The sequence below is a fragment of the Cavia porcellus genome, unplaced genomic scaffold, assembly GCF_034190915.1.
Source record: "Cavia porcellus strain 051 isolate PalLab524CR breed Dunkin Hartley unplaced genomic scaffold, mCavPor4.1 scaffold_29, whole genome shotgun sequence".
Lineage (NCBI taxonomy): Eukaryota > Metazoa > Chordata > Mammalia > Rodentia > Caviidae > Cavia > Cavia porcellus.
In genome coordinates, this window is record NW_026947512.1 from 26,825,288 (window position 1) to 26,843,586 (window position 18,299).

At 34.0% G+C, this 18,299-nt stretch overlaps 1 protein-coding gene across 1 annotated transcript in view; it reads left to right on the forward strand.

The window, feature by feature from the left end:
- Zbtb41 (zinc finger and BTB domain containing 41) overlaps positions 1-6,350 on the forward strand; it is a 36,829-nt gene extending 30,479 nt beyond the window's left edge. The window contains exon 11 of the mRNA XM_003474710.5: positions 1,914-6,350. Within this exon, the coding sequence (XP_003474758.2) occupies positions 1,914-2,569 (656 nt within the window). The 3' untranslated portion in view covers positions 2,570-6,350. The remainder of the gene's footprint in view (positions 1-1,913) is intronic.
- The last annotated feature ends 11,949 nt before the right edge of the window (positions 6,351-18,299 follow it).

Sequence of the window (18,299 nt, forward strand, 5' to 3'; positions counted from 1 at the left end):
AGGAAAAATTAGCTCCTTGTATTGTATGCAAGTATTAAAGTCAGAGATTAATAGGAAAGAACTTTATAGTTCTTTCACTATGAAAGTTTAAGCTGTTTTTGAAAACATTGTGAGGTTTTCAATTTTCTTTATTTGAGGCATTCAAATGTAATTTCAAATGTTGAGTTCACTGTGTGTTATGTAAAGTTACAAGTACTTTAAGAAATGTTGCTCTTTATATAAAGTGACTTCGTTTTTTTTTCTGCTCTAGCAACTTAGTAATGCAGTTAGTACAGAAACAATAAAAACTCATAGCACTAGGGACCCAGCATCCCAGTCTGTATTTTAATAGAGTTTGAAACTTTCAGCGGGCTACCAAATATTGCACAATGATATTTAACAGTTTTTTGAAATTGGTGTTTCAACTTAAGATGTAGTTTTCCCTTAATTTTGAGGAATTAATTATGTTTTAAATGGAGAGATGAAGGCAATAATGCTATCAGCGAATCTGTGTAACAACATGTAATCTAGATATGACTGTGTCTGTTGCAATATTTGCACTTATTTGCTGCTGTAACAACCATGAACTTAGCAGCTTGATCAATACAGATTTATGGTATTATAGTTCATTGGGCTTATGTCTAGGTGTTGGTAGGGCTGTATTTCTTTCTTGTGGTCTCTAAGGAAGACTCTGCCACTCGCTGAAATTATTGGCAAAATCCAGTTCTTAAAGGTTCTAGCTTTCCTGTCACTAGTAAGCTGAGAACCTTTCATAGCTTGTAGTGGCCACCATCCATTTTCAAACATCCCAATTTAGGGGAGGGAGTTCTCAATCTCCCTGACCCATTCTTCATTTATCAACTACTCTTTGAGATTCTTGTCTCACAAAGATAGATAATGCAGTCTCCACATTTCAAGATTTTAACCTTAATTGTATCTGTATGATAATTTTTACCTTAAAAAAAAAAAGAAAGAAAACTAGTAAGGGGGCTGGGATTTAGCTCAGCGGCATAAGCACCTGCCTTGCAAGCAGGCGGTCGTGAGTTCAATCCCTGGTACAATTGGAAAAAAAAAAAAAAAGATAACTTTTACCATGTAAAGTAATGTGCTCACAGCTTCTATGGATTAGAATATGCATATCTTTGAGGGGCCATTATTCTACCTATCATATTGGCTAACCTAAGATTATTTAATGTTTATATGAAAGTAAAATAGAACTATAATGTGAGACTTTGTATTCAGGAGTAATTAAAAACTGATCCAGGAGTCTGGGGATTTAGCTCAGTGGCATAAGCACCTGCCTGGCAAGTGCAAGGTCATGAGTTCAATCCCCAGTACCAAATAAATAAATAAATAAAAAGTGATACAGCTTCTTTGTTGTTTTTAGCAGTCAACTTTCCTTATTTTGACCTCAGGCTGAATGTGAGGTCTTTCTAAATGGATTGTTCCCATCCAAGAAGCCAGGTTACACAGAGTTGCTGGGTTTTTTTGGTTTTTTGTTTTTGTTTTTCTCTCCTTAGGAAGAACTCAGATGTCTCAGAGTAACACATTTTTGTGTGCTACAGAAGCAGTAAAAAACGTAATCATAACAATAGCTAAAGTTTATCAAGCACTTAAGTGTGAAGTACAGTGCTAATCACTATTACATTACTTTATCATTTAAATACTGTAATTATTTTCATATTACAAGTAAAGAAATTAGACCTAGAAATTGAGTGCCTTGCTCACTGTGTGGCTAATAAATGGTATAGCCAAATTTCTAGCTATCTTTTTGATATTTATTTAACTCATTCTATCAGTCTGCTGGACTATATTTTGGAATAGCATACAATATTATTATTACTCTTAGTTTTTATAGGTATGCATAAGGAAAAATTGCTATTAAATCATCAATGGATTCAGTTTAAATTTTAATTTCATTTTTGTTCATACAGGTGAAAAACCATACAAGTGTCAAATTTGCAATCAGTCTTTTAGAATTAAGAAAACTTTAACAAAACACCTAGTTATTCATTCTGATGCCCGACCTTTCAACTGTCAGCACTGTAATGCAACATTTAAGCGGAAAGACAAGCTAAAATACCATATTGACCATGTTCATGGAATTAAGTCTCCTGATGATCCTCTCAGTACTTCTGAGGAGAAACTTGTATCTTTGCCAGTGGAATACTCATCGGATGATAAAATCTTTCAGACAGAAACAAAACAATATATGGAACAGCCCAAACTTTATCAATCAGAAGCCAAGACTATATTACAGAATGTGTCTGCTGAAGTATGTGTTCCAGTAACACTGGTTCCAGTTCAGATGCCCGACACTCCGAGTGATCTAGTTCAACATACTACAACACTTCCACCATCCTCTCATGAGATCTTATCCACACAGCCACAATCCACTGATTATCCACGTGCAGCTGACTTAGCTTTTCTGGAAAAATATACCCTTACTCCTCAACCTGCAAATATAGTTCATCCAGTCCGACCTGAACAAATGCTAGATCCTAGAGATCAGTCTTACCTTGGAACATTACTGGGCCTTGATAACACTACTGCGGTTCAAAATATTTCTGCTAATGAACATCATCCATGAGGAAACATTCCATAAACTTTTTGATGGTTATGTGCTAATGGTAGCCAAAAGCTGGTAGCTTCTAAATTAAGAAGGCTGCTATTTTTTTTTTAATTTTCTCTAGTTTCTCAAGTCCTCAGAACAATTTCAAATCAAGAAAACGGTTAACTGAGCATATGAATATTTAGACATACTTTGGCTTAATATTGAAATGTTTTTGTGACTTTTAAAATTAGTGCTAATTTTTAATGATTCTTAAACTTTTCAGAATTATTAGCTGCTGACATTGGGGTTTTTTTGTAATCATAAGTGGAAATGTTTATTCTTTAGTCTCCCTTTTCTCTTTACCATCTTACAAATAAGTTTAAGGATTATGTAGCCATTAAGAAGGAATGTGAGAATATACTGGTAATTCCAACTATTCTGTATCCTAATCTAAGATGTATTTTTATTTCATCCATATTTTTAAAATCGAAATCAGAAATTTGAAGGTATAAGAAAATTTGGGGTATTTCTGTGTTGTCTTGACATCTCTTCTTTGGGTTTCAGACAAACTCAGAGCTAGAAAGCTAAGAGGCAAGATTAGCATGTTAAAAAAAATTTCGGATTGAAATGATAATCCAGATAATTTAAGTTTGCTTATATGTCAATCATTATGAACAAAAAGTGGCAAACGTAGGTTTAGACATTTAATTATACAAGTTGAAAATGTGTTGAAAGAAAAATATCTCACCTTTAACTAGATGTCTTCAAGGTAAGTTCACTTTTTGTACTTAGCATTTATTTCAGAAACATTAACAATATATCACAGCTTGTATCTTCATCTCATTAAGAGGCAGTTATAAATAATGCCATTTATTTTAACATGCTACTTTGGATTGTATTTAATTTGTCTAATTGAAACTGGTAAACAGAACCTACATATTTTATGTATAATTGTTAGAAAGTGCCAAACTGATTGTGAAATTTGCACCTAGTTTAACCTAATATTGTTTAATTGAATGGAACTTCTACTACTTGTGTACAGATTTACATCCAATCCAGATCTTTATTTTTGCTTTCATATAAGCCTAATATCTATAATTATCCTTGATTCTTATTTTTGTACGAGACAAAGTCAAGGACTTGTTGAAAGGAAATAGCAGTTGCAGCAAAACCTCACTGATTAAATTCAATTAAGGAAAGGTTAGAATTATAAGATTTTAAAGATGTGCACTTTCCATATTTTCAAATCAGTCTGAACTTAAACTAAATTATGTTTCTTATTAGGGTGCTTAAAGAATAGTCTAGGCAGGATTGATTTACTATTAACATGCTATTTGTATATAAAGGATTAGACAATACCAGTTTTAAAAGTTCTCTATTTGTTTTGTTTACACTTCCAATTGCTTTAAGCACTTTTTTGTGTGTAAACTATAAAGTCTGGCCTGGCCCTTGTGAAAAAAATCACAAATAAAATAATGAACGTTCAGTGAGTAAAATTTAACCAGTTAGTAATAGAGGAAACTGTTAAAGCACTTAAGAAATGAAGGTACTTTATAGGAACATTTGCCATATTAATGATGATAAAAGAAAAAATGTTGAGAATTGAGGCAGTTAACCAAAGTAGTTAATATAAATAATAAGACCAACCTGTGTTTTGCCTTATTTACCAGGGTTTGGTTGTAATTATCTTAGGAGCAGTAGGCATAATTGCTAGTAGTTCTTTTTTAAAGCATTCTTACATTGTGTGGAAATGTAATATCTGGGGTACTTACATGAATGAGCTTGATTATATGAGGTACTATTAGTTTCTTAGTCCCTAAAATTGATTGCAAATAATACATCTTTATGATTTTTATCATAAAGACTGACAAGATTTTAATTAAAAATCATACTGTAGTGAAATAAGTCATACCTAAAAATATTCTCAACTTATTCTTATGTATAAGCTAATACGGAAAAATTTGGACATACAAAAAGGCAAATGTTATATATGTATGTGCGTGTATTATAAGGTATATTGTATATTTGGTGGCAAAAAAGGGAATATTGCATTTTCACATTGAAAAGAATACTGTGCATTTTGAAGGTAGTTTTTTATGATATTTTAATGCTTTTAAATATATGATTTAATTGGTTTACATAACACTTTTCTGGAACACATCTCTTATGTAAAGTGAATACATTTGTATAATTGTAGTTAGTTATTTTGAGTAACTTAAACTTGAATAGTGGTTTACTGTTTTCTAAAATGCCTTCACATGTTATTTCATTTGACCTTATAACCACCTCTAAAATAGAAATACATGACATATTCCTGCTTTAGAGAAAAGCATCTGATATTAAGGTTAAAGGACCTATTTAAGCTCATGTAGTCAAAGCACAGAGCTAGTAGGGAAGGAAAGAAGCTACTAGGAAGTAAAGAAGAAAGATAGCATTGCTGAATGCTTACCATGTGCCAGGCACTGCATTCTCTTAACTCCTAACCCAGTGTTGAAGGTAGGTAGTATGCTTCTTAGGAAAAAATGGGTAGGCAAAACAAGAAGAATAAAATTAATCTGCTGCATAATTTCTAAAAGTATATGGCATTTTTTTAGATTGGGAAAACCTCATGGATTTGGGCAAACTGAATGTATATAAGCTTTTGAAGTTGGCACAAAAACTGTAAAATGAGGCCTATGGTTTTTAGTTGATCTTTCTGCAACTTTAAAACCCATTTATTTTGTGTAACTGTACTTAAAATTTTTAATCTCACAGTTAAGTTTAGCCTCATTAGAATTTTTTATTTTATGAGCATAATTTATTGTTTTAAATTAATTTTTAGCAGATAGAAATTAGCACTTAATCTGTAAATTGAATAATTTATCAAGTGCAGAAATTTATTAACCTAATCAGTTTTGACTTAAATGCACCAAAGATTTTTAGTAGGTATAAATCATTAAAAGAATTTAAATTCTTTGTTGTTTGAATAAATATTTGTCCAAAGAAGCACAGTTGAAGTCCTAGGATAATGGATTTTTTAAAAATCATTAGTTTGAATACTAAGATTAAGTATTAAATGTTTGTGTTTGTTTGTATGTATAAAATAAGAGCAAAAGAAAATACTCTGGGAATAGACTGACAAACCATTTATAGTAAGAATGCTGTTTTCCTCGATTTAATTGAATGTTATGGTTTTTAGTGAACACTATTAAATGTTAAACAATAAGCTTATTTTTCACACTACATTATCAAAATAATTTTTGCCTTAGGATTTTTTTAGGTCAAGTTGAGGTTATTTTTATAAGAAACCTAACCTATTTTTTACAGCCTAAAATCCCATTTAAGGTTAGAATTTCTTCCTCATGCCAGCAAGGTAAAACCAACAACTATAATGTAATCTTTGCATACTGTTAAGTAATCTTGACATGTATTGTGGAGAAAAGAGGAGTAGCAAAAACAAAAAAGTTTTAAACTGGTGCTTTAGTAAAGCGATAGTAGGTCATGAAATTAGTACCTTAATAATTTTCTGTCAACTTTAAAAAGTGTCAAAACATCTTTGATGAGTAATTATAAAGTGTTAGGGTTAATATGTAATTAAATATCATTTATTGCCTTTATTCTGCAGTGGCAAAAAAGCAATGAAATTGGTGTTTATCATGTTGAATTTTCTTCCCACCATATCACTCCAATGTTATTGATGAAAAGTCAGATTTAGAGCTCTAGCTCTTTGACAGTGTCCTTTAATGCCATCTTTCTTTGTGCCTTTTCAAAGTGTTGTAGTTGGTTAGACTTGAAGTTAGATTGTACTTGTTAATAAATGATTTTGTTTTGTTCTTGGTTTGGGTTTGGGTTTTGTTTGGTTGGTTGGTTTGTTATGGGTCTTATGTTTGTGTTGCCTGCTGGTTAGGCAATAACTTTTTTTTTTAGGTTGGTCTTCGTTTCCATATTAAAATTGGCACTAAGTACTAGAAAAAAATAGGTTTTATCATTTATATATCATTTTTTAAAAAAATTTTATTGTGGCCTTTGTAGTTACTATGAGGCCACTATTGGGCCTGTCTCTAGATGTTTATTAGAAGGATCTGACAAATAAATTAAATAGTATGGCTCTCTCTCTCTCCTTCTGTCTCTGTCTTTAATAACCATTTACTGTAATTATACAGCTCTGCATGGGGTCACTACTTTCTTCAGTTTGCTTACAATTGAAAAAGAGGTGCTCATTTGAGTTGTGCTTCTCATTTGGAGCAACAGTGTTGCAGCTGATTTATATCTTGAGTTGATCAATTATGAAAAATTGAGAACCTTTAAGAGTCATAGTTTAGATAGTCTAAGACTTAGTGCCAAATTTAAAGTGACTGAAACTGTATTCTTTAATAAGATCAAGTATCATTTCCAAAACTTTAAGTAGTAGTGTGGTATACGTTACTCACAGTTAGAGTAAATAATGGAGAGTTTGAGAATAATTTTCTAAACAGTTTCTGGGAACTCAACAATTCTATGCATTCTACTCTTTTTTTCTTACACATTTCTCTCAGTATAGTCTTTAGTGTTATTTTGGGGATCCTCCTTTGTTTCCTCTAAAATATTTTTACTTAAGCTACTTTGTCCTTACAATATTAGCATGCTTTGTGCTGTAGCATTAATAAAATAGAAACAACAGAATTAGATTGTATAAAAGATAAGAAAAAGACAGTTCTGGTAGAGTCCTTAGATTTGCTTACTCTTCATGTTTTCAACTTGCTGTGTATTGATCTTAACTCTATGACTCTTGAAAGAATCCCACAATTTAAATTAATTCTCTGCAGCCACTTAAGTACAGAGAAACTAAGGGTTTATACAATAATGAACATAACCTCTTTTTTAAATTAGATTTTTTAAAAAGTAATTGCAGCGCTTGCATTACTGTTAGAGATTCTAAAACATTTCTGAAGAGCATGTACACATCTCATCATTATCAGCCTCTTTACTTGATATTCCTGCTTGCATTAAAGTTGGACAGTGTACTGTGGTGTAATTATATTTTTATTCCTTCTAACAATCAGACTCTTATCCCTCTAAAATAATTACAGTGGAAGAGTGTGGCTGCCAAAAGATACAAAGCTGGATATATAGCTGCTCCATGCTGTGTAGTAAAAGTTACGATTAAAGGGGTTTATGGTGTACATTAAAGTAGAAATGCTTTTGTACTTGCTTTTAGTCTCAGATCATGATTTTTGTTTTTGATTAAGAACACTTTAAAAGCAATTACAAAGAAAATCTAAAATATCGAAATTCATTATTGTCAACTGTGTGTCAAAGTACCTTGTGAGTTTTAATACATTTTTGTTTGTCTCATGTTTAAGTATAAATGTCTTTATAGAAAAATTCATTTATCTGTGAAGAATAGGAAGTGTCTTGTATATTGAATTAGTTTCTTGTGTTATTTTGATATTTAAAATAAATAGAAAGTTCTTTGTTCCTAATAAAAACATCTAGGTTTTATTGAATTGCATTTCACAGCATGGGAATGGAGTACTCTGCATACCTCTTTAAAATCGAATGCAAACACAAGGAAAGACCATTTATCTTGGGGCACATTTTAAAAACTTTTTTCATAAATTACATATTTAAAATATTTTATAAAATTTTTAAATTAATGATTTTTTACTGTCTAATATAAATTCAGATATTTGTGATACAATTTTTCTGAAAAGTCATATGCTGTTTTTGAAGAAAAGTGTAAGTATAGAAAATCCTGTAAATGAAATGAGTTATTCAGTGTAATACTGAGAGTAGAGTCTTACATCTCACCCCTAGAAGCGCACATTCTGGCCATGAGAAAAGAAACTGGCTTAAAGGATCAGTAGTGTGCAGGAAGACAGTACTTAAACTTGCAAGCAGTTGGGGCCATCTGGCCCTATAGCAGGCTGTTTTCACTTATATCCAGGCAGCTGCTCCTGAGTGTTTATATTCTATGGCCCTGAGTCTGTTTCTATAAAATGACTCTTCTGATCAGTAGGCAGTGTTGTATGTGATACTTACCTATTGCCTTCTGACTAATTACACCAAACATGGTTTAAAACAACAGGTAGTTGTTATCTCACAAATCTGAAGGTCAGGCATTTAGAAGTCTTACAGCTGGTGGTTTTGGCTCAAGAGCCTTCATGAGACTGAGGTCCAGCTATTAGGGTTGCAGCCTCAGCGTAGAAAATTAGAAATCAGTTTTTCAGTGTTATGGCCACTGAAATGAATGCAGAAGATTTTACCTGACTATTCTCTGGCTCAGTGGGTAGCTGTAATGGCAGGTAAGGGAAGTATAGACTGGGACTGACATTTTTGATCTCTAGTATGAAAGGCTGATTATTTTCCAGTCAGGTCTTATTTTTAAGGAAACATGTCTTTCAGGTATTCATTCCCACCTCCTTTTCCCCTCACCCCTCAGAAAGAATCTGAAATGCAGTAAAAGCAGCTAAGGATTTAAGATCAGTGTTTTTAAAACCCAATTGGAAGTAACATTGCATCACTGCTGCCATATTATGTGAACCATTAATTTCATTCCATATGCAAGGGAAGCAAATGAATCTTACACTCTTGAAGAGAGAACAGCAAAGAATATTTGACATATTTTGAAAAACATCACCTATTTCATTGATTATAGATCTTCTGATAAAAACGGAAAATGGGGTTAGGCACAATATATACTTAGTATTTTTATGCTAGACAGACAGAAAAAGTTTTGCAGTAACAAGATACCGTAAGTTAGCAGATTCCACTGGAGAATGCATGGATTTATGTTGGGAGTTTAGCATGGCTTCAGTAGCAAGCTGGGCATTCAGCTATGTGTTAGATCAGCCATGGTAAGGGTGGACTACGTTTGAGCCTCTACCTTTGCTGCCATTGTTAATCCACATGAGCTAAGTGAACAAGTAAATGTATTCTACAGGACTGGTTGTCTTCTGTAGTTGATGGCTGAGCTGCTTCCATGGATGTTCTCTGATAGACATTTACATGATATGACATTTGAACTGGTACCTATTTTTGACAAGCCATTTTGTATACCTCTCTTCCTCAGACCATCCTGTCACTAATTTCCATTTTGATTCCTCCAAAGATCAGTTGGCCAGCCTATTATCTATTGCCTGTGAATCAGCATGGAACTTTACCTTGGTAATATCTTCCTTATGAGCTGGATTACCATATATGCCATCTAACATCTTCACTAAGCTTTCTACCCATCTCTAAGGGTATGCTGTAATGCAGTTTCATTTACATCTGATCAATCACACAGATCTATCCAAAACCAAGACTTTTAGTTTCTTCAGCTTCCTCTTGTTACAATTTGAGAGGAAGAGCAAAGTGGGAGAACATGGAAGTATATAAGAACCTAAGTCTCTTCTTTTGTTTATATATTTAGGATCTATATAACCTTGGGCTTCTATATGCCAGTTCTGTTTGATAGTGGAGTGTTGATTGTTAAATCCAGTTTTATGGTTCTTTAGATCCCAGGTCAGCAAACTTCTTTGTAAAGAGCTAGAATATTTTAGATTCTATAGACAATATGATTTCTGTCACAAATATTCTACCATTGTAACCAGTTACAAACAGTATGTAAGTGAATTGGCATAGTGAATTGAAAATAATAAAACTTTACAAAAGTTAATGGACCACATTTGACCCTCAGACCAGGCTTAGATCCCAGATTGGGTAATATAGTTGGCATTTGGCAGTTTGGATCACATAGTTACTTGTGCTATGATTAAACATTTAGAATCTGCCATAACCTAGTAGAAATGCTAGGATCTGCTTTTTAATGGCAGACTGTACCACAGAGAAAAACAGAACCTTATTCCCAAACCTAGATTTTCATACTGTTTTACTTTTGTGGAGACTTTTCAGAGATATTCCCTGATTGTATTGGAAACATAAGCCACTTTATGCCATATGGAACACTTAGTAGCAGAGCTATGTATGTGATGTGGACCTGCTGCAGGGGCCTTGCTTAATCTGGGCCCCAACCAAAAAATCAGCTCTAGGACTTATCAGATGGATTGGTGAGATGTACAGAAATAATTGCCTCCAAAATCTAAAGAGCTCATCCCAATGATACAAAATACAGCAGCTGCTTCTTTCTTTAGAGGAAATTTTCAAGATCACTGCTGCTCTAAAACTGTTATTGATATTGCAGATTGTTGTCACAGTTTATTGCCTGCCATCTGGCTTATGTTTGTTTTATTATTTGTCTAGAGCAATTACTGCTTTTGGATGACACAGATCACCATGGGCCCTGAGTAGGCAGGCCTCCACATTCTTGCCTGTTTTGCCAAGAAGACAAAGCCCTTGACTCTTTACCCTTGACTATTTTTCAGGATTTTTTTTTCAGAGAGCTATTACCAAGCATTATGTGTTCTCTTCCTGCTGAGGCATAGTATTATAAAAACATTCAAATCTCCAGCTCAGCGTTCCTTTCCTATAATGTGATCCACCTTGAATATATGGCATTCATCATGGACCCTTTGGATTGCCTGTGTGAAACTTGGGAACTGGGAAATCCATGTCAATGAACATTCTGATTGACCAGCTCCTGCTTTTTCTGTGACTAATAAAGTCATTGTTCCTCACTTAGACTATAATGTCTCCTGACAACATTTATGAAAGTAGCCTGCAAGTGGGAAAAATATCTCAGCCTTTCACTGTTTTTGACCGCTGCTTCCTGCTCACCAAATTTAATGAGCAAATGTTATCCACATAAAGGATCAATGTGTTTTAAGAACTGCAAAAAAGAATCAAGGGCTAGGCTTTGGTAGTAAAGTACTTGCCTAGTATATGTGAGGCAAAGACACGTATTTCTCTAGAAAATATTACCACAGGCGACAATATAGGTAGATTTGTCTAGGCCTCAGCATGTACTGGATGAATGGAGAAAATCAAGGAAAGCATTTGCCCAGTCAGTAGCTGCTAATCAGCTCGCAAAAGTGTGTTTTGATTTCTGTGGAAATAACATCAGAAACTGCTTCAGTATTTGATATAACCACCTCATTAGTATAATGTCATTTCTCCAAGGTCCATCTGGCCTATACTTAATGAATTAGCAGGGTAAGTGGGTCTATGCACACTTTCCCAGTCAAGCAACATTCAGAATAACCTTTTGATTAGAGGGGAGGGACCTTCACCTTGACTCTGGGAACTAGAGTGAAAATGTGGTCATTTAAGTATACTCATTTTATATTTTTCAGGTTAGTGTATCCATTGGATACTCCGGGGAAAAGATTGAGCCTTAGATGTCTTTATCCCCTCACCTCTGGTAGCTACCATTATGACCTGTGTTCCAGAGTGACATTTCAGGCTTCTAAAGTGTAGTAGAAAGGCAGATATAACAACCTTGGGTGTATCTGGTTGTTCCTTTCTCCACAATCCACATTTTCATTTGGAAATGACTACGATTAACGTTACAGAAAATTTAGATAAAGATTTATTTTAGATACTTGTATTACTATTACAGGGTGCTTTGTTATAACAATGATTCTTCCTTGATCACAAGGCATTATACTGTAAGCTGGTTTAAGTCTAGGAACTGGGCAAGAGACTGTGAATCACTGACTGGAGTTAGGGTGCAGCCTTTCAGGTGGGTATTTTTCTGCCTACATACATGAAGCAGCACTATAACACACAGCCTATCATCATTTTAGGGATCTTTAACCATGTTATTGCTACATGTACCACTGTTCAAAGCCAGGAAGTTTCACTCACAATTCTAGGAGCCTAAAGAAAAAACATAAAGCCATGAGGTTATCTGTTGTGTCTTTATCTTCATGGTATAAGGAGTAATGCTGAGAAATTTTATAACCTTATATACACTGTCAAACAAGGCTGGAAACTTGCCAAGAAATTGTATAACACAGATTACTTGGTTACATATCTACAGCACATGTGCAGGATACATAACATAAGTAGCAAGCAGAAAGCCTAGAAAAGCCTATTCTTGGCTGTCCTGAGTACCCTGACCACATAGCCACAAATCTCTGCCTCTATTATTTAGAGCTTAGAATATTGTGGTAAGGGCTTTACCTTGTCTAAGTTCTAACAGGTTTTGCCCATTTATGGGCCCCATCATTCACTTGGAGACCAGAGCCTATTTTCATTAGAGCCTCCTCTGTTATTCCCTGAATATAGAGAATAATCACATCTTTTCAAATATGTCGGTTTCCTCCTCATAATGCATTTAACATGTTTGTAAATAGTAGATTAGGAGTGGAATTATGCATTTTTAAAAGTGGCTTGACCAAGTAGGTAGAAAGTATAAATGTTCTCCAACATTCCAATCTTTATAATCTTTTAGGCTTTTTACAGAATGTTGGATATATTCCTGCATTTTTACCTGACTATAAGTCACTGAGTTCAGTATCCAATTAGTGAACCTAGCAGACTACTAAAATACATTCCCATTAAAATCATTGACCTAATGTTATTAAGTGGGTACGGGGCACTCATGATGATAAAACTGGCATTCTTGTACTCTCAATCTAACATGCAATCCACTTTAGACTGTCAGAGTCTCACAAATCTTGGCATATATTACAGGTTATCTGGTCAACATTACGTCTTGCCCTTGCCCCTCTATCCCAAACTTAGTTTATAGAGCTGAACTAATGGAAGGATTATGAAGTCAGTGGATACTAAGGAGAAATGGACGTGACTTGTGCTCTTTTCTCTAGATGCTGTTTTTGACAGCTGGAGAATTCCTCTAATGGGGTGTAGTGAAAGGGGCTTCCTGCCTACAAAAGAAGTTTGTAGAAATATGGAATATTAGAGTTCTTAGCCTTCTCAGTTTTGTACAAATGCCACTCTTGGCTTTCTGTCACTGTAATATACCTGAAATAGTCAATTTACCAAGATAAAAAGTTTGTTTTGGCTCAGTTTTAGAGGTGTCTGTCCACAATTGGTTAACCCTGTTACTTTGGGTCTGTGATTGCATATCATGATGAGGGGGAGTGGTGATGCAAAACAACTCACCTCATGGACCGGGAGAAAATGACAGGAAAAGGAAAGGGCTTGTGTCCCATAGACCCCTTCAAGGCCCCTTATGACCTGAAGACATCTCATTCTTAATGTTCCACAACTTCCCAAGAGCTCATCACTGGGGACACAGACTTTACCATACAAACTTTAGGAGAGTCCAGATCCAATCTATAGTGGTCACCACATTTACTCTTAGGTTCGCACTCTTTGCTCCCAACTCTTATCTTCAAAAGAAAGAAGAGCTGAGCATTTAAATGGCATTGGTACAGTTACTATCTAACTCTCAGGCTTACTATTAGACATTTAGGCTTAATCTTTTATCTTGTTTTCCCAAGACTACAGAAAGTAAAGGTCTTCTGTCTCAATTCACCAATCAAAAGAAACACTGGAAGAGTGGCTTAAGAAACAAGATCCAACAATATGCTTCATATAAGAAATACATTTAACTCAAAAAGAAATTCACAGACTAAAAACAAGAACAGAGAAAACAGCAGCGATAGCCATTGAACTTGCAGACAGTGTGAACTTCAAGCCAAGAGAGACCAAAAGAGACAAAGAAGGTCGCTACATGCTTGATTATGGAAAACTCCAAGAGATAATAATCATAAATATATATGAATCAATTCTGGACAACAAAGACAAGATGGGGCATTACAATCTCTAACTTGAAATTATAATATAAAGGTACTATGATAAAAGCAATACAGTATTGGCAAAAAAAAAAAAAAACCCAGATCCATAGATTAATGGAACAGATTAGAAGATGCAGAAACAGCTCCAAATATACTAAGTATTTTGTCTTTGACAAAGGTACTAAACACATTCACAGGAAGAAAAATAGTCTCTTTAATAAGTGGTGCTGGAAAAACTGGCACTACGCATACTAAAGATTAAAACTGGGCCCATATGTTTCACCATGCACTAAGCTAAAATTGGAATGGATCAAAGATCTTAATATTAAAAATAGAAACATTAAATCTGCTGGAAGTTAGAGTAGGTAAAACTCTTGAAGACATTGGTGTAGGCAAAAACTTTATGAACCAAACCCTGATTGCGCAGTAACTATCACAAAGAATCAACAACTGGGATCTCATCCTATTGAAAAGCTTTTACACAGCAGGAGAAACCACCAACAGATTGTGGAAACAACCCACAATGTGGGAGAAAATCTTTGCCAGCTGCACCTCAGACAAAGGATTACAATCAAGAACATATAAAGAACTTTAAAAAAATCAGTTCCCCTAGATTTAAAGACCCAATCCAAAAATGCACATCTGAGATGAATACACTCTTCTCAGATGAGGAAATATAAACAGCAAAGAAATACGTGAAAAAATGTTCGATATCACTGGTCATTCAAGAGATGCAAATTAAAACAACAATGAAATTTCACCTCACCCCGAAAAGAATGACTATTCAAGCTAATCAAGCAATAAGGGCTGTGGAGAAAAAAGAACCCTTTTCCACTGTTGGAGTGTAGACTGGTGCAACCACTGTGGAAACCAATGTTAAGATTCCTCAAAAATCTAGGACTAGAGGTCCTATTTGACCCAGATATTTCCCTTCTGAGTATCTTCCCAAAAGAATGAAAAACATCATACCACAGCTATATGTGTGAACCCATTTTTATAGTGCACAATTTGTAATAGCTAGATCTTGGAAACAACCTAAATGCCCATTGACTGATGAATGGATAAAAAAGACGTGATATTTTTATGCAGTGGAGTACTTATCAGCCATAAAGGAGGATAACTGGCGACACTTACAGGTAAATGGATGCAACTTGATACCATACTCATAAATGAAATAAGACATATATGTAAACATCATACTGTCTCGCTAGTGTGAGAAGCTGAAACATCATACTGTCTCGCTAGTGTGAGAAGCTGAAACAACTCTCTCTCTCTCTCTCTATATATATATATATAGAGAGAGAGAGAGAGAGTTAAGATAATTACTGATTTATCTGAGTTCACTGAAGAGAAAAATTTGTGCTCAGACAATTGAATACAGATGTGCTCTAGATGAATGATCTGGGGACAAAAATGCACATTGTATCTACCATTGTGCCCCCTAATTGATGTATTGATGTGTTTTAAAATTTCATTTTATTTTTTTTATTTTTCTCTTTGAAATAAAGTGGGTTTGAAAATACATTATATATATGTATATATATATATAACAGATACACCTGACTACACAAAACAAATATTAATAGACATGAAAAATCAAATAAACACTAACAATTGTAATGAGAGTTCTTAATACTCCAGTGACATAAATGAACAGATCAACCATACAAAAATATCAACAAATAAATATCAGAACTAAACTTAACCTGTGAACAAATGGACTTAATAAATATCTACAGAGTGTTGCACCTGACACAAACAAAAATACCCCTTCTTTTCAGCTGCCCATGGAATTTTCTCCAAAATAGACCATATACTAGCCCACTGAACATGCTTAAGTAAATGCAGAGGAATTGAAATGATCTCATACATATTATCTGACCATAGTGCAATGAAACTGGAAGCCAATGGCAAAAGAAACCACAAAAGCTATATAAACACATGAAAATTAAATAAAACCCTTCCAAACAACCAATGTGTCATTGATGAAATTTAAAAAGAAATTAAATATTATCAACAATTAAGTGATAATGCTAATATACAAGTAGAACTTGTGAGAAACAATGTAAGCAGTCCTACAAGGAAATTTATAGTGGTGAATTCTCACATCAGGGAAATAGAACCAGCTCAAATAAAAAATTTAATGTTGAAACTCAATTTAGAACAAGAAGAACAAATCAAAACCAAAGCTTGTATGTAGTAGGCAATTATAAAGAAGAGAGCATAAATTAATGAAATTGACATTTAAAAAACAATACAAAAATTGATGAATCAAAGAGTTGGTTCTTTGAAAAACTAACCAAAATTGATAAACCCTTAGCCAACCTTATCAAAAAGAGAAAGAAAAGACTCAAATTTACACACTTAGGAAAGGGCAAAGTCACAATGGATCCTGTGGATATCCAGGTCATTGATTGCTACTTCAAGAACCTGTACTCCAGAAATATGAGAAAAACTAAAATGGACAGAGTCCCAAATACATACGAATTGACAAAACTGAATCAATAGATATAAAAATGCTAAATAACCCAATATCAGTCAATGAAATTAAAAATATAATTAAAAACAGAAATAAGGAAATACCCAGGTCCTGATGGATTCATTATTGAATTCTATAAGAAATCTAGAAAATATCTAATGCCACTAATGCTGCAACTCTTTAATGAAATTGAATGGGAAGCAATACTCCCAAAAGCATTCCTAGAAGCAAGTATTACCCTGATACCAAAACCAGAGAAAGACCCAACCCCCCCCGAAAAAAAGCACCCCCCAAACATAACAACAAAAATGACAGGCCAATCTCCCTAATGAACATAGATGAAAAATCCTCAATAAGACATTGGCAAGCAGAATTCAGCCAATCATCAAGAATATTATACACTATGACCATGAATGATTCATCCTAGGGATGCAGGAATGGTTCAATCTGAGCAAATCAATAAATGTAGCATACAGTATCAATAAAGCCAAAGACAAAAACTACATGGTTGTCTCAGTAGACATAGCAAAAACATTTGGCAAAGGCAAACACCAATTCATGATTAAAAAAAAAAAAACTCTACAGAAAATTGGAATAAAAGTTCATTATCTGAATTTGATTAAAAGCCACCTATGACAAACCAACAGCAAACATCATACTAAATGGTCTAAAACTGAAAGCACTCTACCATCAGAAACAAGACAAAGATGTCCATTATCACCAATATAGTTCTGGAAATATTAGCTAGAGCAATTAGATGAGAGAAAAAAATAAGAGGAATAAGGATAGGAAAGAAAGAAGTCAAATTATCACTATTTGCAAATGACATGATAATCTACATAGAAGACTCCCTAAACTCCACCAAAAAACTTATAGAGTTAATAATCCTATTCAGTAGCATAGCTGATACTAAATCAACTTTCAAAAATAAATAGACTTTCTGTGCATGAACATCAAAAGCACTGAGGGAGAAATAAGGAAGACCACATCTTTCACAGTAGCATTAAAAAATGAAATACTTAGGAATCAATCTAACAAAGGAAATAAAAGATCTATGCATTGAAAATTATAATACTCTGAAAAAGAGATGAAAGAGGACATCAGAAAGTAGAAAAATATCCCTTACTCATGGGTAGGAAAAACCAACATAGCAAAAAAGGCCACGCTCCCAAAATTGTTATACATATTTACTAGCATACCTCACAGAAAAATAGAAAATATTCCTAAAATTCATTTGGAACCAGAAGAGACCTAAAATAGTAAAAGCAATTCTAGGCAACAAAGACAAGGCAGGGGGCATCACAATCTCCAACTTAAAATTATACTACAAAACTACTGTGATAAAAACAGCGCAGTACTAACAAAGAAATAAAAACAAATAAACAGACCTGAACATTGATAAAACAGATTAGAAGGTATAGAAACAATTCCAAACACTCTCACACTGTCACCTTATCTTTGACAGAGGGGCCAACCACAATCACTGGAAGAAATCCTCTTTAATAAATGGTGCTGGAAAAATTGGCTTTCCAATGCCAAAGACTGAAACTAGTCCCATGACTCTCACCATGCACTAAAGTAAAATAAAAATCAATCAAAGATCTAATTATTAAAACGGAAACTCTGGAAGAAACAGGTGTCAGTAAAGATTTCATGGACAAAACCCCAATCACACAGGAAC